We start from the raw sequence: 27,159 nt of genomic DNA, 5'->3' as shown, positions 1-27,159 counted from the left end.
CGATTTTCTCGTCACCAGCCCACAATGCCCTGCCAGGATAGAACTCAGAAGCCTGCCCTCTGCTCAGGTCTCTCCCTGAGTGAAGGTGGGAATGGTGAGTGAGCAGAGGAGGACTCCCAGGTTTTGGTCCCACCACTCTACCTGAGAGTTCAGAGCAGCAGTGGGTGAGGCTGTCCTCAGAACCCTGGGTACCAGTCCTGCCTCTGGCCTGACTCACTGTGTGGCCACAGACAAGCCTGTCCCTTTACCTGAGAACTGTCTGCACATCTGTGAATAGTAGGGATTGGATTGTGTCCCCAAACATGGCCCTTGGCAACTCAAATGCCTTGTGACTGCCTCCACACTTGCTGACATCCCCCTGGGAACCACCCTTGCCCTGGGGTTTTGAGTTAAAGGGACAGCATTTGGAAGCAGCTGTCATGATGGCAGTGCATGGGTTGTGAAGTTACTTGGTCCTGAACTTGAAGCCCATATCTGCTATTAACCAGCAGTGTAACTTTGGGCTGGAGTTTCTTAACCTCTCTGAGCCCCAGTTTCTCCTTCTGTAAATAAGGGTGGCAAGTAGGCCCCACTAAATGGCAGCACTGCTCCTTAGGCTGCAGCTGCTGGGGGCACTTTCTTCCTGAGCCCCTGGAGAAGAAAGACAATGAGCTTTCTCAGCCTGACTTCTCCCCTACCACTTGTTTTCTCCTCGAAACTGCAGTAGTAGCCTTGTGGCTCTGGAGACAGACCTCCTGGGTTCAAATCCTGGCTTTTCAGTCTACTGAGCCATATGACTTTGAGCAAGTGACTTAACATCTCTGTACTTAAGTTTCCACATCAGTAAAATGGAAAATGATAAAAATAGTACTTCATAGTACTCTCCAGATCCATACACATGCACACATATGACACTCAGAATAATGCGTGCACAGAGTGAAGTGCTATATGCACTTGCTAATATTATTATAAGATGTGGAAACTGAGACCCCAGGAGGGAGTGGGACCTGTCCAAAGCCACACATTGAGTTGGTGACTGAGAAGAGCCCTTATGGTATCTCTCAAGGTGAATGTCAGGGCCCCTGCTTGCCCTGACATCTCTTGTCACCCTCCTCTCTGCTTCTGCTCCGCACTCCCCCTGCGACACTGCCCCTGGGGCTTTGGTAGGAGAGCTTATAGACGGGCCTCCTACCCGCTCCCACCATCCATCCTGTGTTCTCCTACAGGCCCCCGCCATGCATTCTGACTGCATCTTCAAGAAGGAGCAAGCCATGTGCCTGGAGAAGATCCAGAGGGCCAATGAGCTGATGGGCTTCAACGATTCCTCTCCAGGTGAGCGGGGCAGCAGAGAGCATGCCACGTCCCCAGTGCCAGCTTCTAGAACTGTTTTCCTGTGCTCAGGCTCACTGAGCAGTGAGTGGTCAAGGGTATGGGTTTCTGGGGCCTTCAGAAGGCCCTCCGGAATACTGATATCCTGGATCTGCTCTGGGCAATGATGCTGGGGCTGCCCTCCTCAAGGCTGATGAGGCCTGGATGCCTCACAGCTGTTCTGGGTGACTGGACATGGCTGCCTTCTCTCCCACAGGAGCTGGGATAGCACTGGTGCCTGAGATGGGCAGTGGCTGTCAAGAGCTTGTTAGCAGGCAGCATGGGCCTGGTGGCAGCAGGGACACAGCTGTTGCCTGTGGCTGAGCTGTACAGCACTTGGTCAACCCAGGGCAGGAAATGTGGGGTCCTTTCTCACCTCTTCTGCTTATTGCATCAGAAGCCAGAGAAGAAAGCAGCAGCAGGAACTTCAGTCTTGAAGACTTGGGTACACCGCTTCTCCTGGGGCTGCATTTGAGGAGGGTCCTGCTTCCTTCCACTGGAGGAAGCACACATTGCAGGACATTGAGCATTCTTAGCCTCTCCCTCTAAATGCCCATAACGTCCCCGATCCCAGTGACAACCACAAAATGCCTCCCAAGATTTCAAATGTCCCAAGGGAGTGGCACGATCCCTGGTGAGAACCAGTGGCCCCATTGAACCCCTCTCCTCCTAACTCTCCATTGTGCAGATGGGAAGCTAAGGCTCACAGAGCAAAGGCACCCTCAGCTCTTGGCCTCAGGGGAAGTTGGGGATTTAGGGGAGGGGGCATCACAGAGGCCTCTCCAACCTCGCTTTTGCCTCAATCGTTGAAGGACTGGCTCTGTGCTGCCTAAGGGTAGGGCTCTCTGCTCAGGTTGCAGGGATTCATTTTTCCTTCTGGATCCTCCTGGCTCCTCTGAGCACCATCTGTTTAAGCGCTTGATTAATCTGCAGCCCAGTTAAATGGAATGGTCCCGCTGGACGGAGCTCCCCAGCCAGTTGCTTCTCAGTGAACATTAACTGGTGAGGGAGCTACTGTGGACCGTGCCGGCCTTTGTCTCCACTGAGCTCTTGCTCAGCCCTAACCAAGGTTGAACATGGATTTGGGGCCCCACCAGTGAGGGAAACTGAGGCAGGCAGCCCAGAAGGGCACACAGTTGGAGGAGACCCAAAGAATATCCCAAGAATATCTGGTCCAAGCCTCTGTTTGGAGGATGGGACTGCCGAGCCCTGAGGGCAGGGATGGTGTGGGTCACATGGAGGATCAGGCTGAGGTGGGTCTGGAACCCAGGTGTCCTGCTCCCAACCCAGGGCCATTGTTCCTGCATTGCATGTCTCAGATACATTTGGGGTTGAGCAATAAAATCATCCAGGAGGGAAGAATAAAGGCAGGGGCTGGGGTGGGACAGGGACCTCGGTGTAAGCTGTGTGCAGTTTAATTGCACACCTACTTGTTGAACTCTGGGCTGAGAGGGCAAGACAGGCCTGTCCACAGGGATGTCATGGCAGAGACAAGGGAGATGGATGCCAGGCTGGAAATACAGCATCCCTGGAAGGGCCAGGCCAGTGCTGGGGAGGAGGTCTCACCTGCAGGTGTGCTCAGGAGAGGAAGAGATGAGTTCTCTGTGGGAAGGATTCATATATTGAAACCGGATCCTTGCTTCTTAAACCTGGCTGCACATCTGAATCACTGGGGAACCTTCAGAAAAATGTACTCCAGCCACAATCCAAACCAATTAAATCAGAAGCTTGGGTCCATCATAGTCACCATAGTTTTTAAAAGCTCCCCAGGCGATTCTAATGAGAAGCTGGTGTTGAGAACCCTTGAGCTAGGCCCAAGGGATAAGTAGGCATTTGAAGGCGGTGGAGAATTGAGGGATAGATGAATGGGTGAACACTATAGGCTGAGGAGTCCACAAGAGGCAGGAGCCTGGTGTTTTTGGCAGTAGTGAGTAACCTCCTGTATTTGGAGCTCAGAATTGGAGCAGATGGGTTGGGCTATTGTGGGGGCATGGCTGAGGGCCCAGGGAGCAGATACTGTGTATTTCATGTCATCTCCACTGGAGTTGAAGGTAGGGGAAAGCAGTGGCCAGCTCCCACTGAGCTGGCATCTCTGCAACTGCCCCAGGGGCTCCACTTATGCCCTCTCAGAGACCCTGTGAGTCAGGGCTGGCCATAGGAGGTCAGGGTGTGAAGGATTCTCCAAGAGGTGAGTGAATAGCTTTCCTTTAACCCTGTCCAGATGGGAGAGGAGGCTGCACCCTCTCACGATCTGCCTAAGGAGAGGGTCCCTCATCTATCCCTACTCGTCCCCTCCCTTGAATCATAGGATTGGGCTTTATAAAACAGAGCTGAGCTAATTAAGCAGAAGCAAAGGGCAGCCATTAGTTGGGAAAGAGGAAAAGAGTAAAGGCCCAATTGGACCACCAACTCCATAGCCCTTTCCTGCTCTGGGCCTCAGGAGCTTCTCTTTTAAAATGAGTGGGGTGGGGTGGATCATGCTAATAGCCAGACCCTCTATAGACTTCCTATGTGCCAGGCTCTGTGCCAGCACTTCATTCTACCACCACAGTGACTGGGGGGTGGGGGTGGGTGTATTATGACCCCTATTTTATAGATAAGTGAACTGAGGCACAAGGAGGTACTTTGCTTAAGGACATAGTCCAGTAAGAGGCAGAGGCAGCCTGTACCCTCAACTGCTGGGATGCACCACCTCTGAAGAGTGACAGGCTCTGGGTCCCAGCACCACCCCCGCTCGGGCACAGCACCAGCCATGGGATCTTTGAAGGGCCCTTAACACCTTAATTTTCATGTCTGAAAAATGGAGGAAAAATTATACCTACCACATAGGATTATTGCATTAAGTGATAAAAGCCTGTGAGAAGTGCTAAGGACAGCGTATGGCACTTGCTAAGCACTTAACTAAGACACTGTAGTTATTAGGAGCTGTCATCTTGGCATGTTGAGGATTTCCAGGGCTCCCGCCTTCTGCTAGATCCCAGTTCTTCTGGGGAGTAGAGAGACATCTCTAAGAAGCAGGTCGGTGCCACTTGGAACAATCCTGGAAGGCTCTGTGGAAGAGCAGGGGAGAAGTTAGGGAGCAGATCTGGGCTTCAGAGGGCAGATGGAGAGTACGGGAAGGTGGAGAGAAGCATTCCGCTGGGGAAGAGTGGAAAGGGAGCAGTGAGTAAGGTGGGTGGACACTGTAACAGCCAGCACTTCAAGGCGGGCACTGGGTTCTCTGTCTCTCTCTCTCTCTCAGACATGCACACATGTGCACATACACACGCACACACACACACGCACAAGAACTCATTTAACCCTCACCAACCTATGGGCTGGGTAGAGTTTTACCCCCATTTAACAGATGAGGCTGCTTAGACACAGAGAGGTTAGGTTGCTTGTCTCTTATCTAGTAAACCCCTCAGCCGGGAAGGTGGAGCCAAGGTGTGCATGTGGATGGTTCTGGAGTCCGTACCTTCACCCCTGGGCTGCATTTGCTGCTCAGGAGAAGAGTGAGGAGATGCCCTGGCCCTCAGCTTTCCCCTTGCCGGGGTGAAAGGTCATACAGCAGAGGCAGTTGCAGTGAGGCTGGAAAGAGGCCTTGGGAGACAAGGACCCTGAAATGTACTCGAGGTCCGCCCTTTTCTTAGCTATGAAAAGGCCAAAGGGTGTTTGTGTTTCTAAGGCCCAGGAGAGAATGAGGTCTCGGCCTCTAATGACTTGCTTGGGAAGGAGAGGGGCAGTCCAGAGTGAGGGGAGGCCCCTGGGGAAGCTGTCCTGAGAAGCAGTGTCCATCCCGCTCACTCTGGGGCTGTGGTCTGAAGAGCTTGCCCTGCAGGCTGAGGTTGGGGGACTCCCCTCAAGGGGCCTCAGGTTCAGGGATAGCATTGACCTTGCTGTCACTCACCAGGGGAGGCCTTACTTTTCCCCCATTGCACCTTCAAGAAACTCTGTCCTGCACTTAGGGGCACCCTGGCTGGAGCTGGGCTTCTTGGCTCCAAATTAAACACACTTGTGAAAGATGGGCCTCTACCCCTCTCATCATACCTGCAGCACTGTAGAGTCCCCAGGAGCATTTAAAGGTGCTGATGTCCAGGCCCCTCTCCAGACCAAAGTCCTCAGCATTTGGGTCAGGGGGGCTCCATGCAGATCTGTGTTAAAAGCCTCCAGGTGATTCTAAAGTGTATCCAGGTCTGAGAACCACTGGCCAGAGCACAGCATCCACCAGGGTACTCAAGTGATCTCAGGCAGAGAGCAGCCCCTCAGGGCCCAGATAAACCAGGCTGGGGAGCTCACTACTAGCTGAGTCAAATCTGAGCGTACCAAAGAATTGACATCTGTGCGTTGTGTTATTAATCCGTGCCAGTCTTCCTGCTGCATCTCTTTCCTGCGCCTTCCCTGCCTGGGTGGTCCCCAAGCACACACACCATGCACAGTATGCTGGCCAAAGGTCAGCTGATGTCCTTGAAACACACTTGGAAAAGGAAACCTGGTAGCTTGTTCCAATGCCTGTGAGTGTAAACTCACAACATTGTCTTTCATAAAGGTTTAATATACTTGTATATATTTTGTGTGTCTCCCATAATCTTTTAAATCTAGTAATATGAGTCCATTGGAACAAGAGCCCTGATCTGTTAGTTGAATTATGTCCATGGCACTGTGTGTGTGGCTGGGGGGCTCCAGGGGGATCCAGGAAAGTACTTGTTTCCTTCAAGACACTGCTCCCCACTGGTCCTGGGACCTCCACCCTAAAGAGAACCTAGGATGGTGCTGTGCAGAGTGGCCTTCAGAGTGGTAGCCAGGAGACAGATGCACTGAAGGGAGGCACCCATGGTAGCAGGCAGCTTAATGGGGGTGAAAAATAGAGCCCAGAGAGGTGGCCATGGGGAGTGAAAGCAAGCTTGCAGCCTGACTTGCATTGTTTGCAAAATCCTTGGCATGTTTTAAAGGTGTTTATTGAGGAGAGGAGGGGGTTTGGAGACATAGTTAGTCATTTTGTCCCTCGTTCCAAACCCCCAAATGCTAATGGGATTCGAGCCAATACCAAGTTGGCTCTGTCATATGATGCCCACAGAGGCTGAGGCCAGAGGTGGTGGTCATTGGCCAACCACACTGGGGGCCAGAGCCAGCTCTGGGGCAGAACCCAGGTTTGTTATCTCAGACAAGGAGTGCCCTTTCTCCCACAGTGCTCTTGAGACCAGAAGGGAGGGACAGAGGACGCCTGTACCTGGGAATTGGCATCCCCAGGCCACACAGCCCCTAGGCTCTGTTCCTTCTGCAGTCTGCCTGCCCAGGATGAGACCAGCCAGTATCTCCTCTTTGCAGGGCTGCAGGTTTTCATCAGCCCAGAAACCTTCCCTGCATCTAAGCAGGGTTGGTCTGTGTGGTCCTCCATGGGGGTCCCCACACTCTAGTGGAGGAGGAAGAGGAGGCCTGTAGTGGCCATGGCAGGGGCAGCAGAGAGCAGACTTGGAGGGAGGAGGGAAAGGCCTGCTCATTGCTATTCTGACCTGGTCTCAGAGGCCTGCCCAGGGCACCAAATGCCTTGAACCAGTCCTCTCTACCTTCACTAGAGGGGAGAGGCCAAGAGGAGCGAAGCACATCAGGGCTGGGCCCAGGCTTCCCCATCCTTAGAGCAGGAGGAGCTTCTCGTCTGGGCCTCTCAGCTGCTCTGAGACTCGAAAGGCATCAAGCCTGAGGAAAGGGTGGTGTCTGCAGGGACCCTCATGCTGAGGAACTTATTCACTGTCTGACATAGGGTATCACTTCTATCCAAACTTGTGTCTTCCTGAAGTCTGGTCATTCTAAAACTTGAATATCAGATCTTCTGTTAAAACACAGATTGCTGGGGCCACCCGCAGAGTTTCTGATTCAGTAGATCTGGATGAGGCCTGAGCATCTGCATTTCCAGCAAGTTCCCAGGTGGTGTTGCCAGTCTGTGGTCCATATCTTGAGAATCACTGACTTCCAAAGGGGTGGGTGGCATCTTTAGTCCTATGCCACCCCCAGCACTCAGCTCACAGTGGGATCCTCATTTTATGGAACAGAAACATTGGCTGTAAAGTAAGTTTCGGTAAATTGAATTGTTTTTACCCTTAGATTGTATGCTAAAATGGGGACCTTGTTCTAACAATACCCGGGCATCCTCAGGTGGCTTCTCAAAGGCAGGACCATGGCTTTGTCTGAGTCTCTTTGGTGCCCTGCTTTATGGAGTTTTGAACACTGTGGAACTGGACAAAATCATCACCATGACAACCCAGGATTAGCTCCTTATTTTGTTCCAGACAAAAGCTAATAGCTTGTGCGTTCTCTTTCAGTCGTTCTGCCTGAGTGGATCCCTTTCCTCCTGCTCTCACACTTCACTGCCACTCCTGGGCACTTTATAATGTCTTAGGTGGAAGCAGCTAGGGAGAGTGTACGCAGCACTCCCCGACCCACCCCGGGGCCTGAATTCCTCTCCCCATGTCCCCCAGTGGGGGCCTATACACAGATGGAGCCACGAGGCTTGGAGTGCTGTCAGGAGTGGAGAGGTCTCACAGAGAACAGGATCTGTTCTCATTTTCAACCTCTGGAGGAGGAAGGGGAGGACGGGAACTTGGCCTTGGCTGCACTTGGCCATCTCCTCCCTGAAACATGTTTTCCTGGCTGCTGTGTCCCTTGCCTGTCCTGGTTTTCTTCCTCAGTCTTCTTTGCCAAGACCTCTTCTAAGTGCTGGCATTTCTGTTGGGGCCAGGCCTATTCTCTCCTGTTTTCTTCCCTGATCTCTGCTCTCTCACTAGACAAACCATCCATGTCCGTGGCCTAAATAGCATCCCTGTGCTGCCTACTCCCTGCCCTCTTCTCCAGTTGCTACTTCTCTAGACTCCAGACTTTTTTCCAGCTGCCTACTTCGACAGCTGTCTCCTCTTGGCTCTTAGCACCATCTCAAACTGAACGTACCCCAGACTAAGCTCTCGCTTTCCAACTTGCCTAATTCGCCCAGCATCTGCTTCTCACCTGGCCCTTTCCACTGTGGTAAATGATCCATCCATCCATCCATCCATCCATCCATCCATCCATCCATCCATCCACCCACCCATCAATCTACTTGTTCATCCAGAACCTGAAGCCAGAAACCTGGGAGACATCCTTGGTACCTCTCTCCCCTGCACTGAGTTAGTCAGGATGGCCTCGACTCTGCAGCAGTAACAGATCAATCTTAAAATCTCAGAGACTTAGCACAGTAACATTTCTTGCATGCATGTATCATAGGCCAGTGTGGTCAGCAAAGGTAGGAGGTGGAGCTCGACTTCACCGTCATTCGGGGATCCAGGTTTCTTCCATCTTGGAACACTGCTACCCTTAAAATGTGGCCTTCAAGGGTGGTCCAGAGAAGGAAGAGAGAGGCAGGCTGTGGAAGCTTGTGAGGGACATTTTAGAGGCGGATTCTGCACTTCCACCCTCTCACCATTGGCATGCCCTCAGTCATGTGATGTGGGTGAGCACTAACAGTCTTTTGCACACTTGCCAGCCAGGTCCAGCCATTGTGTCGCCAAGCCCTGTCAGCTCTGCTCCCGACTCTGTCCCACACAGGACTCCTCTCCAACTCTGCTGCCATCGCTCCAAATCAAGCTCTTTCATCTCACCCCTAGACTATAGCCATGTCCTAACAGGCTTCCCCGTGTCTGCATCTCTGCTATTGGACTATATGATCTTCCCCCCACAACCGAATCCAAGTGTGACTCCTTATCTTAAAGCCTCTCTGTGGTAGGTCGAATAATGCCCCCACCCTGCCCTGAGAGGCCCACGTCATCCTAATCCCTGAAACCTGTGAATATGTTACTTTACATGGCAAAAAGAACTTTGCAGAGGGAATTAAGGATCTTGAACTGAGAATTTTCCCTGGGTTATTTGGGTGGACACAAAATAATCACATGGGTCCTTATAAGTGAAAGATGGAAGCAGGAGAATCAGAGAAGAAGAGAGACTTGAGGATGCAAAGGTGCTGGTTTCAAAGAGGGAGGAAGGGGCCATGAGCCCAGGAATGTGGGTGGCCTCTTAAATCTGGAAAACGCAAGGAAATGGATGCTCCCCTAGAACCTTCAAATGAAATGCAACCCTGCTGACACCTTAATTTTAGCCCAGTGAGACCCATTTCAGACTTCTGACCTGCAGGAATATAAGATGATAAGTTGTGCCATTTTAAGACAGTAAGTTTGCTTACAAACTTACAGCAGCAGTAGAGAATGAATACACCATCCAGTGTCATCTCTAAACATTGAGCATAAAAATCTAAAATTATTAACACGACCCACTGGACTATGAGCTCTGTGAAGGCAGAGACTGGGCCCTTTCTGTTTACTCTTGTATTGCTCTGCATTGTCTGACTTGGTATGTCCTGAATAAACGAGTAATTAAGAAAGAGAGGGAGAAGAAAGTGGGAAGAAAAAAAGATTAAAGGAGGAGGGGGAGAAGAACAAGAAAAGGCATCTTGAAATCTTCCAGTCTCAACAAAATTTAGCTTTGTTGAGACTGGAGTGTGGAACATATGGGTCTGTAGAAGCTGGACATACTGTGTGTGAGTGGAAGGAAAATCAGTTGCTGTTTTTAGTTAGAAAAACCCAAGGCTGCCTCAGGAGCCCAACTCCCATTCTCCCAAGCTCCAGGGAAAGGGGCCTGGGAGGATTCAGCTCCAATCCGCTGAGGCCAGAGCAATTTCCATTCAAAAGAGGAAAGGAGGTTGGAGCCTGCTGGGTCCTCCCATCTGTGCTGGGCTGGGAGGTGGTAACTGCAAGAGAAATGGGCACCAGGGCATTCTGGGGAGCCCCAGGGAGGCAGCTGTGAGTCTCTTGAGGCCCCAGCAATGCAGGCTAGAGGGCTGGATGGAGGCCTTCGAGCTCTTGATAGGGTCAGGGACATTGTCTTCGGGTGCCGGGGTCCTGAGGTCTCATTCTAGGTTTTCCACCTGCCCTGGTACTATACAAATTATCTTTAGGACTCTAGAGGGGGCAGGCTGGGGATATAAGGGGTACCAGGAGGGCTTTGAGAGCTGTGGCAGATGCATCCTGAGAGCTCCCAGGCCCCGGCCTGAGGTGGGGCACCTTAGCAGATGTCCTTTAGGCAGCTGTAGCTGCCCCAGCCATCCTCTGGGCACCAGTAGGTCCCGGGTGAATCTCTGTTCCAGATTTGAGCTCTGGTCACTCAAAGCTGGGAGTTCACAGAGACACTCAGTTGTCCCTGTGCACATAGGAAATGTGAATCATGGTGGAGGGGAGGGGGCGGTGACTGGCCTGAGTCACAAGTGAGCCTGTGGCAGAAGGAGATCAGAACTGAAGTTTTAGGGCTTCCGGTGCTAATGCTGAGTAGAGACCTGCCATTTCCCCTCACTCTGCCCTCAAACATCAATTTCACAGCTTTGTCTTTCTTTCCACCACTGGCCCTGGTGCATAGATGGTCCCTGGCATGAGGCAGGCACTCAGTAAATAGTAGTTAAGAGAATGCATCCCCTGTCCTGCTGCCAACATGAGAGCCCCCTTCTCCCCTTGTGCCACCTGCCCGACCTCTGCAGCCCTCCTTGCCCTCAACACTCATGGCCCTGCTCATTCTCTCTGAAGTGGCCCTGTGACCTCGGCAGTGTCAGCTGGCAGCAGCAGCTGGCTGTGCCTGGGCCTAATGTTCTTCATTAAGGGAACATCTGTTGGCTGGGGCTCTTGGGGCATGGGCCAGACGCAGCCACACTCCACGGCCATTCCACGGTCAACAAGGGCTGCTGTAGCCAAAGATGTGCTATTGGGTCTCTTTCAAGGACATGATGTCACAGCCAAGCACATGCTGGCTAGATGTCCTCTGCTAACGGTTACACAAGAATTATCGATGACTGGCCTGTTGCTACGAGACCTGATACCCAGCTTCCCTCATCTGGCCTTTAATGTCTTTGCCTTCTTGGGTTATTCTTCTCAGAGCTTTCTATGGTACATCTGGCTCCCGAACTCTGTCTTTCCATGAGCAGGATGCTATGGGCCAATGTGACTCGGTGCGAACTCCAAAATAGCCGGGTGTGAATTCTGAGAGACAGGATTTTCTCCGTCTAAAAGCTGTGGATACTTTCTGGTCCAAATAGCACTCAAGCGTCACGGACCTCAACAGAGACTGTGAGCTCATGGCGCCTGCTCCAGGCCCCTCCTCTTCCCAGCACCTTCCCAGGGGTCCTCTGGACCTGTCAGCAGCCCTGCCCCAGGCCATCTCCCCTTGCAGGTCCCCACTTTACCTCCCTGCCTATGGAGGCCTCTCGGGGCAATGGTTCCCAGGGACACCTAACTGGGATAATGAAATTAATGATTCTGTCAGCAGTGAACAGGCATTGAATGAGCCTGGCTCTGTTCTGAGAGCTTTGCACATATGAACTCATTAATCCTCACAGCAGCCCTCTAAGGTGGGTGCTGTCGGTCACCTGCTGTCCCTGACATGGCACAGAAGCCCTCTCCATAGCCTTCCTTTATAATCCCCTAAGAGCTGCAGGCCTCTTTCCTGCAACTGTCCTCTGCTGCCTGGCACTCCACACTCCTGCCTCCCCACCATCCTCTGCCACTCTCTCCTGCTCGCATCACTACCTGCGCTTCCTCTGCCCACTCCATAAATATGGGGTCTCCAGGGTTCCTTCCTCCATGCTCTTCTCACTTTATGTCCCTTCTCAAAGTGAGCTGTCTTATCCCATGGCCTCAACCACTACCCACAGGCTGGAAGGAAAAGTGAGTGGCAGGGCTGTAGGTAGGGTCGTAAGTACCATGTTAAGGATTGAGGGTGCTAAGAGCCCAGAAAGCGTGGGATTGTTGATGGGGGGCTTGTGACATGGCCAGATATTCATTTTGAAAAGCTTGTGCTCATAGCTGTGTGGGGTTTGTGTACCTGTGGTCTCAGTGAGGGGTCCTGAGCCTCTTCACTGAGTAGGGTGAAGGGATAGAGTGGTGCATGGATTTCACAAGGTTTCAAGGTAAAACCAGCAAGGGCTTGATCAGGAGCACTAAAGAGAAGGAGCTGAAGTGGGGTGACTCCCAGGTTTCCAGCTAGGGCTGGAACAGGCAATCAGGTTTGGGCAGGAGATGCTGCACTGAGTCTTGGACTGCTGTGTTTGAATCATCTTTGGTTCTTCAAGGTGGGGGTGTCCAGCAGGCAACTAGCTGTGGGCTCTACCCTCACAGAGTAGACAGGACAGAGTTGTCCACGTGAAATTCTGTAACATCCATGAGCAGGGTGAGCTCATCCAAGGTGGGCAGGGTAGGTGGCGGCGGGACCCAGTAAGGGCTGAAATTGTTCCTTGGATTTGGCAGCGAAGAGGTCGCTGGTGACCTTGGTGAGAGGTGTTTCAGCATTGTGGGAGGACAGAGCCAGAGAATCAGGGATGGAGCAGGAAGAGGTGGTGTCAGGCAGTGCGGGCAACTCTACAGAGGCTGGCAGGGCTGGGAGGAGAGGCGGGCACAGGGGGAGAGGGGCCAGAGGAGCCACTGGGCCCCCTAGACCTGCAAATCTGGTCATAAAGCTTGACAGTTTCCTCTTCCTCGCAGCTCATATGCAATGAGGCACCAAATCTTGGGGATTCCTCAACACCTCTCAGTTCGTCTGTCCCTTCCTCTCCATCAGTCTAGAGATGCTGTGGGGGCCTCTGCAGCAGTCCCGGCCTCCACCTCTTCTGGTTCCGGGTTCTTTCACAATTCTTGCTTGGTGCGTGCAGGCTTCTGCCTGGCTGGCTTTCCCCTCTTCTCCAGCTGATGAATTTGTGTCCCCTGCTGGGCCTGCCTTGGGGGTAGGTGGGGGGAGTGGAGCAGCCTTAGACCAGCCTGTTCCTGCCCCTCCCCCAGGGCGGGTTGGGGGCCCTGCTGAGGGGGTGGATCTGAAGTGGGACCCCTCAGTGGTGGCTGAGGAGGTGCTAGGGTGGGCATGTGGGAGAGGCTGCTGCAGAGACCCCTGCATCTCAGCATCTCATTCCTAGGGATCCAGCCCTGGCCTGCTGTGTCTCCCCTCCCCACAATCCTGTGATGTTGTGCAGCTGTGGGGCTGTGGGGCTTCGGGGGTGTGGGGCAGTGTAAAAACAGGTGAGGGCTCCCTCCTTCCCGACCCAGGAGCTCCTGAAGTGCCTTGTGTCTCCATTCCTGTTTGAGGGATATTCCCAGTACATGGCTGAGCCCTCCCTCAGACTGTAGGCCATGCCTTCCCTCTCCTAAACCACTCCCGGCCCCCTGCAAGGGCCTGGCTTGTAAGCCGTGGAGCACACCTCAGTGTGTGTATATATAAGTGTGGGTGTGTGTGTGTACATGTGTGATGTGTGTGTGGTGTGTGTGTGTGGGTGTGGTGCATGTGTGCACATTCATGTGTGATGTGTGTGGTATGTGCTTACATGTGTATGGTGTGTGTGATGTGAGTGGTGTGTGTATGTGTCTGGTGTGTGTGTGGTATGTATGTGATGTGTGTGTATATGTGTGATTGTATGTGGTGTGTGTGGTGCATGTGTGTGGTGTGTGTAGGATGTGTGTGTGTAGTGTACATGGTGTATGTGGTGTGTGTGTGATCTGTTTGTGGTGTGTGTAATGTGTGTGTGGTGCATGTGTGATGTGTGTGTGTGTATGTGTGTGTGATGTGTGTGGTGTGCGAATGTGTGTGTGTAGTGTGTATGATATATGTGTGTGGTGTGTGTGATGTGTGTGTGGTGTGTGTGTAGTGTGTATGATATATGTGTGTGGTGTGTGTGATGTGTGTGTGGTGTGTGTGTGTGGCTGGCCCCTCTTACCATGGCTGTCTTACCCACAGGCTGTCCTGGGATGTGGGACAACATCACGTGTTGGAAGCCTGCCCATGTGGGTGAGATGGTCCTGGTCAGCTGCCCTGAGCTCTTCCGAATCTTCAACCCAGACCAAGGTGGGTTTAGCCCAGTCTCTTTAGGCCACGCTGGCCTAGCCTGCTCCCCAAACTCAGCCCCAGGCAAGCACCAAGGGCAGGGCGGCTACCCTGTGGGCAGACAGTCCCTGCTCCTGAGCTCACATGTGGTGTGGGGGATGAAACCACAGACACGTGCACACATGGGGACAGAGGTACACGTGGGAACCATCGTTGTGGATGAGAGCAAGGCTGTGCCCTCACGCGTGGGATCCACGCCGGCTGTCACTCACCCTCCAGCCCAGGCCCCTGTCTGTCAGCTGGGTATGTGGCCCAGTGGCCCCCTCCCAGGGTGCTTCTGTGAGGGTAATGTGGAGCGATGCTGTGGACACCACTTAGCACAGGACTTGGCGCGTTTGGAATGTGCAGTAGTAAATGTTAGCTGGGATTATTGTCACCATCCTCCCACAGCCACAGATCCTCAGCGCCCAGTGGGAGGCATGGAGAGAGACGTGCATGTAGACACCCCCCTCAGGCAGAATGAGACGCGTGGGGAAGGCAGCTGGACACAAGACACCCACGTCCACATTCAGAGCCACTTAGACGCAGGCACAAGGCCCGATGGGGCTGGCGCACACTCACGTTTGCTCAGCAGAGCATTTTCTGGGCCCTAGCTGCCCTCAGGCAGTTACACAGGCTCAAGTTGGGAGGAGCTGGGCCTTGGGCTACCTGGGGAGAGGGTGCCACACACGGGGAGCAGTGCCACAGTGCTGTCGGTGACTTGTGGATGTGGGCTTGGAGGCGCGGGTGTGCGATGGCCCCTCCCTGAGAGGGAAGGCTGGGTGGGTGCAGTGTCCTGCAGACCTGGGTTTGGGGCATATCTGTGTTTGAGGTCTCTGGGGGCCACTGAAGTGCTGTGGAGAGATCCAGGGGCCACCAAAACGATAGAGGAGCCCATAAGGTGGGCAGAGTGGCTGAGCTTTGTGCACAGGTGGGATGTAGGGTGAGGGCAGGGGAGAGAAGGCGGTGCTCTTTCCACAGGCAGAAGCCGCGGTAGCCCTATCTCCATTGCAGGGGGTGTCTGAGGGGAAGGGGTAGCTGTAGATGGCTTCTTTGGATATGGGTCCCAGAAGGGTTCCTGCCTTTCGGCTGGGACCTGTGAACTCCTCCACGGGCCTTCTACCCCATCCCTGTGAGTGTCACAGGAGGCAGGGTGGCCAGCTGGAGGCACTGAGTTGGGGCTGGGCAGGGAGAGCTGGCGGGGCTGGCTGCAGCCAGGTGACCTACTGAGCCACCTCCTGGCCATCAAGCCATGGGCGACGGCTCCCGAGGGTATCAGAGGGGTCTGAGTTGCGTGTGGCCATGCGACCTGGCCTTAGCGTTCTTCTTTTCCAGCCTAAGGCTTAGGCTGATGTCCTAGAAGGGGCGAGTTTCCAGGCTCCACTCCAGCACTGAGTCCTGCCTGCTGCAGTCCCCTGTCCTCTCTGAGAGGCAAAAGGCAAATTTGCTAATTTGCTGTCAAACCTCGAATTCCAATAACTGACTCTGCCCTGGCGGAGGGGGGGTGCTTGCAGGAGGTGGCAGAGAAAACAGTGGCCTGTGTTGGGGGTCCCAGGTCCCCCCGTCTCTGGCTCCCACTCCAAGGTTTGTCTAAGATGCACTGCACTCTGCAGCAACACCTCCACCTCCAGACCACCGGCCGGCCCAGGAGGAGGGTGGCATTGAACTCTCCCATCTGAGGGCTTGGGGATTGGGTGTGACCTGAGCAGGCCACAGTGAATTTTGAAAGAGGATACAGGCAACGGAAGCGCTGGAGTGAGAGATACAGTGGGACTGGAGGGCAGTCAGGCATGGTGGCAGCCAGTGAGTGATTCAGCCTGATTTCCAATTCGTTCCTGTAGAAGCTAACTTAATCACTTCCTCCATTCATGTATTTCTTTCGTTCTGTCATTTATTTAAAGTTTGTTTATTGAACATCTACTCTGGGTCAGATTCCATGCCAGACTCCTTCTTCTCAACAACGAAAGGCAAAATGAATCAATGGTAAAATAAGATTTTCTTAAGACACACTTTCCTCCACACTCCCTCCTTCCTCTGGCAGTGGCACAATGAAGGTGTTATTTACACCTGATTCTTAATGGTTCATTAAGGCAGGGCCTTTTGGCACCTCTGTTCACAAAACTTGATTGGTGAGACTTGCCTTTGTACTTTGCAGGGAGAGAATGGGATTCCTCTGTTTCTTCTCAGTTCCCAGGTAGCCTGTTGTGATGACTGTGGCTGTGTAGGATGTTGGAGAGATTGGAGATGTGGGAGCACGGATCTCCCTCCTCCTCACAAATGCCTCTGCTTGTTTCTGTTCTGGAGGTCTCCAGTGTCCCCAGCTTATAGTCCTGATGGCTTCTGGGTCCCCCAGAGCCCCTCTTTAATGTTTGGGGTTGGGAAGGAGGAGGAAGTGATCAGCAAGACCCAAGGAGAGCAGCCCCTGACTTTTCTCACCCCGCTGCTCACCTCTGATGTTTCTCTCTCTCTCTCTTTCTCTCTGTTTCAGTCTGGGAGACCGAAACCATTGGTAAGAGGAACCTTGGTGAGGACAGACCGCTGTCTTTCTGTCCATCCAGCAGGAGCCCAGCCTCAGGAGATCCCAGGCTCTGGCTGCTGGGATTGGGGTGGGGGTGGGGTAAGAGGCTCACTGGATATCAGGTTCTTTCCTCCTTCCTCCCTCCCCTCTCCCCGACCTTGGCCATTCTGGAGGTTGGAGGGCACAGGAAGATGCACAACACAAGCACGACCTCAGGTCCCTCACAGGCTTGTTTGGGAGGACGGGACTCATCAATGGAGGGGCTAAGAAACAAGCTCACACATGAGTGTAGGTGCATGTATGTGCATATGCACAGACCTGAACATGTGCATCAGTCCGTGCAGATATTGACATCCCTGACAGCTAAGAAGCCGGAATGCACAGTGAGCAAGAGAACAGAAGAGCAAATGATGCAGCATGCAGGCAGAATAGTGAAGAAGTCAGGGGAGGCTTGCAGGAAGAGGTGGCATGTCAGCTGGACCTTGGGAAAGGAGTTTTGAGAAGGGGGATGGGGTGGAAATGGGGTCTCATTGCTAGCAGGGGGTTTGGCATAAGAAAAGGGTGGAAATGGGAATAAAGAGTAGGGAGAGAAGAAAAAATTGTCTGAAGATGAAGTCTTCTGGATTCCCTTTGATGAAGAGCAGTTTTGGAGCCTGAGGTGGAGGGTTGAGCACCAAAAAGGAAACCCCAAGCCCTGGGACTACGTTGCTGTTGTTTGCCCTTTTTTTGAAAAGGCCAACGCGTCCCTTTTCATTTTCTCCCATTCCTCTCCATTCTGGAGGCCCTCCCATCCTCCTGGCAGTGCCCATTTCCATTACCTGTGGTGGTGGAGAACTCAGTCCTGGACCATCCTGAACATCACAGAAACGCAAAGCAAGTGAGAGTGGTGTTAGAAGATGTAGTGTGTGAGAAAGGTGCGCGGCTGCTGTGTGTGATGTTGCCTCTTGGCCAGGACTCCATCCCCTACTTCCTGTAGACTGGGGTAGCCTGAACCTTCCAGGGTAGAGAGTAAACAGTAGCTAACTGTAAGCCAGGCATTTTGATACATGCCTATGTCTGTATTTTTCAGGAGAGTCTGATTTTGGTGACAGTAACTCCTTAGATCTCTCAGGTAAGGGGTTAGGCTGGGGTCGACCATGGACTGGCTGGAGGGAGGGCATCTGCTGCCATGTGAGCTTTGAGAACCCCATCCCAGGCTGGGCTCTGCTCCTCTGTGGCTGTGTGATCTTTGGCAGGTGACTTTTTTTCTCTGATAAAGGTACAGATTATCTTCATGGAAAAGCGCACAGACAGAACATCGTGTGTAGAATTTCAGGGGAGCCACAGATGTCTTAGAGTCCCTTTGTGGACTTCAAATAAAGAACTCCTGAATTGGATGATCCTTGACAGTTTCTGAACTCTAACATGTAGAACAGTGGCTCTCAAACTTTAACCGTGCATCACAGCTACCTTGTGCGCTTGTTAAACGGAGGTTCCTGGCAGTCTCTAATTTATTCCGCCTGGGGTGGGGCCTGAGAATGTGCTTGTCTCGCCAGTCTCCCAGGTGATGCTGATGGGCTGATCCGGGACCGGCACCCCTTCGGGATCCCGGCACCCCTTTGGGAACGCTGCCCGAAAGTTTCGTGTTCCTGTGCAGTTACTGGGGCAAATCAGCCTAGTGAAGTAGGCACAATCGCTGCGGGGTTTTGACAATCTCAAGAGCACTCCATCTTCCGGAGATTTCTATCAGAACAATACAGTGGCAAATTCACAGAACAGTTCTGAACAAAGGGGTTTATACTTCTCTGAGCCCACACTGTGTTATAAAAAGGAAAAAAAGAAAGAAGGAAAATAAAAGAAAGGAAACCGCTTTTCCTTCTAGAACACTGTTTTCAAAAAAATTGTTTTCCAAAGCAGCTTCCCTTTCCTCTTCCCACCACCCTGATGTGAGCAAAGCAGAGAGGAAATGAGGCCCAGGGAGGGGAAGGAACTTGGCCACGGTGATGATTTCCCTGGGACATTCAGACTTTCTGAAAGAAGTGTTCAGAGGGACTTAAAAGGAGGTTGCCTGAGACAGATTTGCTGGAAGAAGGGACAGTTTGGCATCAGCTGTGGGACAGAAGTGAGCTCCTTTGCTCTCCCTGGGCTTGCCAAACTTCCCCCTTAGCCTGTGCCGTAGAACTCAGAGCTGGAGGAGGGCTGGAGCCCAGTCTCCCTATTGTGGGCAGAACTCTCCTTTCTGGCAGAGTTACCCACATCCCAGGAAGTTCATTTCTGACTTTCTTGGCTAAAGAGAACTGGCCTTAGATCTTCTAATGCAGGAAGCGAGGGACACAGATTGGAAAAGTAGGAGGATCTCTTCTCTTGGCCTCTGCCTCCCACAGAGGCTGACCTGCTGCCCTCCTTGCCTCTTTCCTGAGCTCCCTGGAGGTGGCCTTGGCTGCAGAGGGGAGGTTTCTGTCCAGCAATATGGGTACTGGAGCCCCTTTTCTGCAGGTGCCTCTTGTTTTATACAATGTCTTGGTCTTTGAATGCTGTGAAGGGAAGAACCAACCACAGGTGTCCTGATAGACCGGGTACACTCCCAGTGTCAGGCTGGGGCCACGCTCAGGTGCTGGGCTGGAGGAAAAGGGAGCTGCTTGCTCACCCCCCTGCCCTGGACATGAGTGGCCCACCATTATAAACCATCAGATGAAGGGAGAATCAAAAAGCAATCATGAAAGACTAACACGGCCCCGGGCAGGGCAAAAACCAGCCTGGACTCTACTATGCAGCCAGCAAATGACTCATTTAATGGCCATGACTGATCCCACCCCCTCGAGTGTCCCACTGAATGGCCTTAAAGTCAACCAAAAGCAAATTAAAGTACATTAGTGACAGGAAACAGCCCTCCCAAACTCTGAAGGACAACACTTTAAAAGAAACCCAAATATGTATCTTCGTAAGATCCGGCCCTACGTTATTGGAAATCTGGACCTTGTTAATGAAGCAAGCCCTGTGTCCCCTTGATGTGAGGTGTTGCAGCTGCTGTGAGGCTCAGAGCTCCAAGGGAAAGCATCACATCAAGCCATGTTCCCAAGATGTGCCAAGGACCCCACACACACCCTGCAGTCTCCAGAGGGGATTCCTGAAGGTGCCCAGATCTCCTGACAGAGAATCCCTAAGGGCAGGCCTAGAATCTGCATTTGTGATCAGTCTCCTAGGTGGTTCTGCACACTGACATTTGAGAAGTGCTGATCCAGGTCCCAGGGAGGACTCAGGCCCATCGCTGAGGAGCATTTGGAAATGTTCGAGAGGGGAGGGATGCAGGGATGCTGGATTCAGCTGGTGCAGTCTCACCATCTTTGGTTGAGATGAGCTTGCTCTTTGTCTCTCCATCCCTCTGATCAGCAATCACTGATTTCTGAAATCTTTCCCCATGCTTCCCAGTTGGTCATGGGGGTTTCCAGGAATTCCCACTGAACACGTAATTTTTGCATAAGAATTTCAGGGCCCTCTTAATCATTTCTGGGCCTTGCTGAGTTTTCTTTTTGCTGCAGACATGGGAGTGGTGAGCCGGAACTGCACGGAGGATGGCTGGTCGGAGCCCTTCCCTCATTACTTTGATGCCTGTGGGTTTGATGAATATGAATCTGAGACTGGGGACCAGGTGAGTGTCTGCACCCTGCTCCCCAGAGGTGGTGAGGGTAGGGCTGAGGAAATTTAGGTCAGTAGGCAGCATTCATGAGCACCTGCTGGGGCTGAGAAGCAACTGGGATGCTGCCTACTCCTCCCCACCAGCACCTGGCTGCTCTTCCAGGATACTGGAATTAATGCCACTGGGTTAATGCCAGGCCCAGCAAGGGGCTTCTTGGACCTTTGTGCAGGCCAAGGCTGTGTCTGTTCTGATTGGACAGCGCTCTTGCCTTCAACAGCATATATTGAGCATCTGCAGAATGCTGACACTGTGCAAAGGGGAGTAAGAGGCTTGGCCAGGGGTGGGAGGTGGTGGAGATGACATCAGCAGAAGAGAGGAAGGAGGAGCTAGGCCTGGTGGTGGGCAGGCCCTGGCCTGGGAGACTAGAGGCAGCCTGGCTGTGGGCAGGTCTCACATGAAGTCCCGCATGTCCTGTGCTCTGCTTCAGGATTATTACTACCTGTCAGTGAAGGCCCTCTACACGGTTGGCTACAGCACATCTCTCGTCACCCTCACCACTGCCATGGTCATCCTGTGTCGCTTCCGGTGAGACCCTCAGCAACATTCAAGCAAGCACCAGAGCTGGCCAAGGCCTCAGAGGCCTCGGTCCATCTCTCCCTTCCCCCCTTGATGTCAGCCCTAGAAGACCCCTTGGAAGGCATTTCCCCCACCCCAAGGATAACAGATGGGAAATTTCACTCCAGAGAGGGCAACTGACTTGTCCAGGGCTATGCAGCCAGGCAGAGCCTGGGCAGGAGATCTGCATTCCTTGCTTTTGTCTTCCTGGTTTAGATAGGCAGAGGCCACAGGAGGGAGAAGTCTGGCCATGTGGGGTGGTGGAGCTGGGTTATAGCGGCCTGGAAGTGAGTGAGGATTTAGAGAGGTGGCAGGAAGGAGGGTGGCCTGGGTGGGAGACCTGCTGAGATAAAGCCACAGAGTTGGCCCACCACAGATGCCCACATGGAGGGTGTGAAATGCTGTGGGGTCCAAGGCTTCTTTCTCCCCTGGCCCACTCATGTAGGAAGCTGCACTGCACACGCAACTTCATCCACATGAACCTGTTTGTGTCGTTCATGCTGAGGGCGATCTCCGTCTTCATCAAAGACTGGATTCTGTATGCGGAGCAGGACAGCAACCACTGCTTCATCTCCACTGTGAGTGAGCCGAGCAGGCCCATTAGGGCTCTGCCGGGAAGGCCCCACACCATCCCCTCGGTTCCCCAGGATGCATATTACCTGCCTGACACCCTGCAGGTCAAGTGTGTTCCTGCAGGTGAAGGCATTGCCCCACCACCCCTGGTTTATGTGAAAACTCAGGAATTAAGTTACTAGTAGCCGATGAGCCAATGTACGACATCACTTCCAGCCAGAATGCTTCCTGTCTCTTGGCCTGGGTGTTGCATTTGGCAAGGCAGAGGAGAAAGGTCAGGTGGGAACACCAAGTCCCACTTGACTAAAGAGGAAACTGATGCTGAGAGAGGGCTTACCCAGCCCCTGGTCATTTAACTAGCCTGGGATGGAGTCCAGGTGCTGATTGGCTTTGGGTCTTTCCGGACACCTCCCCAGGTCTCACTTCTGGAGGAGGTAGCATGTGGAGAAGCTGGTCTTTGAGGAGGGAGGTTAGGAAGAAGAGTGTAAAGTCCAGGGCCTTGACCAGGAGGACATGCTTGGGGAGCCTCTATGGGTAGAGATTTCTGGAAGCCAGGAACATGTATCCCCCTATCTGAAATGTGTCCAAATCCTCATTATACCAAGGAGCCTCCTGCAGGGTCCTCTGGCTGCTTCTCTCCCTCCTCCCCTCCTCTGTGGGAGATAGGGAAGGAGCAGGAAAGTGAAGGAGGATGAGCTGGCGGTGGGGAGGCTCTGTGTCTGCCACCTGTCTTTGTCCTGTGTGTGCAGTTTTTCCTCCATGGGCAGCTTTGACTCAGAATCATGGGATGCTGCAATTTTCAACTCTTTGATCCGGGAATATTGACTCTCTTAGGTCCTTGGGATGTTTGAGCCTGAGCATGCCAGAGCCAACGGGCCCTAGGATTCTCCCCTGCACCTGTTCCTGTTGGGCTCACACCCCTCACCCTGGTGCTTCTCCCTGCAGGTGGAATGTAAGGCTGTCATGGTTTTCTTCCACTACTGTGTTGTGTCCAACTACTTCTGGCTGTTCATCGAGGGCCTGTACCTCTTCACTCTGCTGGTGGAGACCTTCTTCCCTGAAAGGAGATACTTCTACTGGTACACCATTATTGGCTGGGGTAGGTTCCTGGCTATGGCTTGGACAGGCTCAGGTCCCGTGGTCAGGTGTGTTCAGGTGTGTCTTTCGTTCCGCCTTCAGGAAGTGTCAGGTGAGGAGGGGCCACTGCCCTGCCCGAGTCTAATGGCCTAGGCTCTGTCTTGGACTCTTTCTCACTCTTCTTGCCTGTGAAAAGTTCACTATCTCAGGGAGGAGTTATATGCAGGAGTCCTCTGAGAGACAAGACAGCCCTTGGTCTGAGGGAGATACAGATCCTCAGGAGGCCTGGGTGTGAGGGACAGTTAGAATTCCCAGGAATTCCAAGTCTCATGGGGGAGCGATAGCCTCTCGGAGCCCCAGGTCTGTGGTGGACATTGGACATGTTGGTTTTCCTGTTCTCATGGACCTCTTTTTCTTCTTCTCCCAGGGACCCCAACTGTGTGCGTGACGGTGTGGGCTATGCTGAGACTCTACTTTGATGACACAGGGTTAGTACATGCTCGAGAGTCAGGGCCGCAGCACAGAGTAGATTCTTACAGATGGGTTCTCAGTAGTTGCCCTGACTTCACATGAACTGTCCCCAACAAACCATTCAATGCCAGGCCCACGCTAAAGCCCAGCACTGGGCACCACCTGAGCCCTGGCCCCATACAGGTGACCCACCCAGCTGCGTCTCAGCCAGGAACCCAGCAAGAGAATGTGCTAGGTCTCTGAGTCCTTGTCTACTTCTGCACTCAGCTGAGTGTCTGTTTTCCTTTTAGGGAGGGGAGAAAGCATGTTGAGGGGGAGGTCACATCCTAAGAGCTGTAGGTCTTATGGGGAAAAATGGTCCTTTCCCAGGAGCTCACTGATGATCCTGACTTCTGGGCTTCATGCTCTGCCTTGATAGGTGAGCGGAGGGAAAGATAGAGGCTCAGAAGGAGGGGATTTTCAGAGCCAGGACCAGGCTGGAGTCTGCAGCCCGCTGGAGAGCTCTTCTTCCAGCCAGCCCCTCCTCAGAGAGCTGCGGTGGTGAAAGTGTCGGGCACCCAGCTAGGCGGGGCAGCGTCCTGCAGGCTTCTATGCTGCCGACTCACAGACACGATCTTGCTTCTCTCTGTCCATCTTTCAGCTGCTGGGATATGAATGACAGCACAGCTCTGTGGTGGGTGATCAAAGGCCCTGTGGTTGGCTCTATCATGGTGAGTGTCCTTGGGAAGAAGAGGAAGGGAAGAGACAGGGTCTTGGGCAGAAAGGCACGCGAGGAAGAGAAATGAAAGAGTCCCCACACAACCTGACTTCCTCCTCCATCATGGCTGCATTATAATCTGTAACAGGGATGCACAAACTTTAGCTATTCCCCTAGCACTGAAGATTTATATTGTCCCATTTTTTTCCTTATTACAAAAAATAGAAATAGTTTTGTGCATAATTTTGAGCATGTGGAAATATTTCTTTAGAATAAATCTTTAGAAGTGGAATTGCTGGGTTGAAAGGGGTACACATTTAAAATTTCAGATCCCAAATTGCTTTACAAAAACCCTTTAACAATTTATTCCTCCTCAGAAAGAGTGGCTCATTTCCCCATTTCATTGTCTACACTTAATCAATAATTTAATTTTTTGCATAGGCTTATGGAGGATAATGCTGGCTTATAATTTTAATGTACATTTCTCCATCTCGCTAGTGTGACTGAGCACTTGTTTCCAGAAATTAATTGGCAATTTGTTTTTATTGTGGATATTCCTGTTTATTTTTCTTGTTCAGTTTTCTATCAGATTTTATTAGTTACAGTTTAAAGGATAGTTAACACTTCCTATGTTGTGTATGTTGTAAGTATATTTCCATTTCTGCATAGCATTTATACAATCAAATGGTCAAGATTTCTCTTAGTGAGTTCCATGCCTTATTTCTTGTTGATGGAGGCCTTTCCCAACCCAAGATATAAAAATGTTATTCTTGTTTTGTAACACTTTTGTGGATGTAAAACAAAGTCTACACTTTTTGTGGACTATTACATATGCATCTTCCATCCAGCTGAAATTTTATTGTTTTGTCTGGTCTGAAATGATATTCAATTTTATCTAATTTTCAATGGATGGACATTCTACCCTCTCAATCCTTTTTATTGAATCCTTTCTCCATTATGCTGAAATGTCATTTTATTATAAACACTCAATATACTGGTCTTTGGTTCCAGACTTTCTATTCTATGTTACTAATGTATTGTCCATTCCCATGGCAGATGCACCATTATGCTAGTTACTGTAACCTTGTAGCATGTTCTGGTATGCAGATTTTCCCTTCATTATTCTTTTGTTTTCTTCAAATTTTCCTTACACGTTTACTGCTTCTGGTGTACTTTTGAATATCCTTGTCAAGTTGCACCAAAAAAGTCTAGTTAAGATTTGTGTAGGAATTGCATTGCATTTACAGACTAATTTGGAGGAGAATTTATTTTCTTAAAAGATTGAGTCATCCTCTCCAAGAATGCGGCATGATTCTCCATGTATTCAGTCTTTCTTATAGAGTCATTTTGGTTAAGTTTTTTAGTTTTCTTCCTTGTTCTTGTTATGTTTACCTCTAAGATGTTTTCCAGTTTGGGCTTTAAGTGGGTCTGGGAATCATTCTTTCATTGTATTTTCTAATGGGCTATTGCTGGTGTACAGGAAAGCTATTGTTTTTTATGTATTGTGTCTTTTCTTAGTTATGTTTCTGAATTCTCTTATTGGTTTTTATCCCTTTTCACTTGGTTCTCATGGATTTTCTAGGTGGAAAATTATATAATCTTCAAATGAAAATAAATTTTGCTCTTTCTTTCCAGTGTTTACATCTCTTGGCCCTTGTTTTTGTAGGGATGATGTTTGCTCTAGTTTTGGCAGTTACCCTTCATTGAATTGGGAAAATTTTTCTTCTTGGCTTGTTTCAGTGTTTTTTTTTTTTTTAATCAGGAATGGATATTGAATTGTATCAATGTGTTTTGGAGGCATTCATTCAAGTAATAATTTATTTAGTGATGGATGTTTATAGTATTCCAGTGTTTCTTCGTTATGAACTGTGCTACAATGAATATATTTGTGCCTATCTTGAGCATACGTGAATATGTCTTTAGAATAAATCTCAAGAGTGGAATTTCTGGGACAAAGGGTATGTACATTTAACATTTTCATGCAGATCAGATTGCTCTCAATGAGCAAGGTACAAGAGCGCTCATTTCCTGTGTCTTCGTTGATGTTTCTGTTGCTGAATTATACTTGCTGGTCTTATGGGGGATAATGGAAGCTTGTTGTTTTAATCTGTTATTTTAACAAATATTAGATTTTTGGGGGTGCATTTCTGGGGTAAAACCTTTATTGACATGATCTGTTTATTCTTTTACTGTATTGCTAAATTTTGTTTTTTAATATTTTGTTTAAAGTTTTTGGCATTGTTCATAAAATTCTATGGTCTTAGGTACGTGTGTGTGTGTGTATCTGTGTGTTTTCTCTCCTTATTCTGTTTTTATAGCAAAATTTTGTTAGCCTCGTAGGTAATCCTAAAGGTTTTATTTTTTTTATTTGCCTTGAAACAATTAAGCAGTATGTAAATTACATCTTTCTTAATGTTATTCTGGAACTGATCTATAAAATTATCTGGACCTGGTACCTTTTAATGTGTACACCTTTAACTACTTTTTAACTTCTTCTGAGGTTATTGCTCTACTTAGATTTTCTATTTCTTCTTACGTTGATTTTGTTAATATTTATTTTCCCATTTTGTTCAATTTTCTCTCATCATTTAAAATATTGTATATGTCTACTGTCTTGCCATCTTTCTTATTCCTAAATTTGTTTAATTATATTTTCTCCGTTTTCATTGACTAACACATACAGTTAGCAGTATTACTAAGTACCAGGTATTGATTTTTTCCTTTTTTAAAAAATAATTGCAACTTTTATTTTAGATCCAGGGAATACATGTGCAGGTTTGTTACATAGGTGTATCACACGATGCTGAAGTTATGGGTACAATTGATCCCATCACCCAGGTAGTGAGCATAGTACCCAATAGTTAGTTTTTCAACCCTTTGCCCCCGATCCTCCCTCCCTGTCTAGTAATTCCCAGTGTCCATTGTTGCCGTCTTTATGTCCATGAGTACCCAATGTTCAGCTCCCACTTCTAAGTGAGAACATGTGATATTTGGTTTTTCTGTTTCTGTGTTAATTCACTTAGGATAACGGCCTCCAGCTGCATCCATGTTGCTGTAAAGGATGTGGCTACATTCTTTTTATGGCTGTGTAGTAGTCCATGGTGTATAGGTGCCACATTTTCTTTATCCAATCCACTATCGATGGGCACCTAGGTGGGTCCCATGTCTTTGCTACTGTGAATAGTGCTGTGATGAACATACCAATGCGTGTGTCTTTTTTGTAGAATGATATATTTTCCTTTGAGCATATACTCAGTAACGGGATTGCTGGGTCTAATGATGGTTCTGTTTTAAGTTCTTTGAGAAATCTCCAAACTGCTTTCCATGGTGGCTGAATTAATTTACATTCCCACCAAC

At 50.7% G+C, this 27,159-nt stretch overlaps 1 protein-coding gene across 3 annotated transcripts in view; it reads left to right on the top strand.

Annotated features, from left to right (window-relative positions):
* ADCYAP1R1 (ADCYAP receptor type I) overlaps positions 1 to 27,159 on the top strand; it is a 58,921-nt gene that overhangs the window by 11,315 nt on the left and 20,447 nt on the right. For all 3 annotated transcript variants that reach the window (XM_030796032.1, XM_030796034.1, XM_030796033.1), the window contains exons 3-12: positions 1,206 to 1,311; positions 14,110 to 14,217; positions 16,724 to 16,744; positions 17,823 to 17,864; positions 20,272 to 20,381; positions 20,857 to 20,954; positions 21,430 to 21,562; positions 22,503 to 22,656; positions 23,062 to 23,122; positions 23,746 to 23,815. In XM_030796032.1, coding sequence (XP_030651892.1) covers positions 1,206 to 1,311; positions 14,110 to 14,217; positions 16,724 to 16,744; positions 17,823 to 17,864; positions 20,272 to 20,381; positions 20,857 to 20,954; positions 21,430 to 21,562; positions 22,503 to 22,656; positions 23,062 to 23,122; positions 23,746 to 23,815 — 903 coding nt within the window. The remainder of the gene's footprint in view (positions 1 to 1,205; positions 1,312 to 14,109; positions 14,218 to 16,723; positions 16,745 to 17,822; positions 17,865 to 20,271; positions 20,382 to 20,856; positions 20,955 to 21,429; positions 21,563 to 22,502; positions 22,657 to 23,061; positions 23,123 to 23,745; positions 23,816 to 27,159) is intronic.

This window comes from Nomascus leucogenys, chromosome 17, assembly GCF_006542625.1.
Source record: "Nomascus leucogenys isolate Asia chromosome 17, Asia_NLE_v1, whole genome shotgun sequence".
In the NCBI taxonomy this organism is placed as follows: Eukaryota; Metazoa; Chordata; class Mammalia; order Primates; family Hylobatidae; genus Nomascus; species Nomascus leucogenys.
Note: the sequence above shows the minus strand (reverse complement) of the source record. Positions and strands in the feature narration are given on the sequence as shown.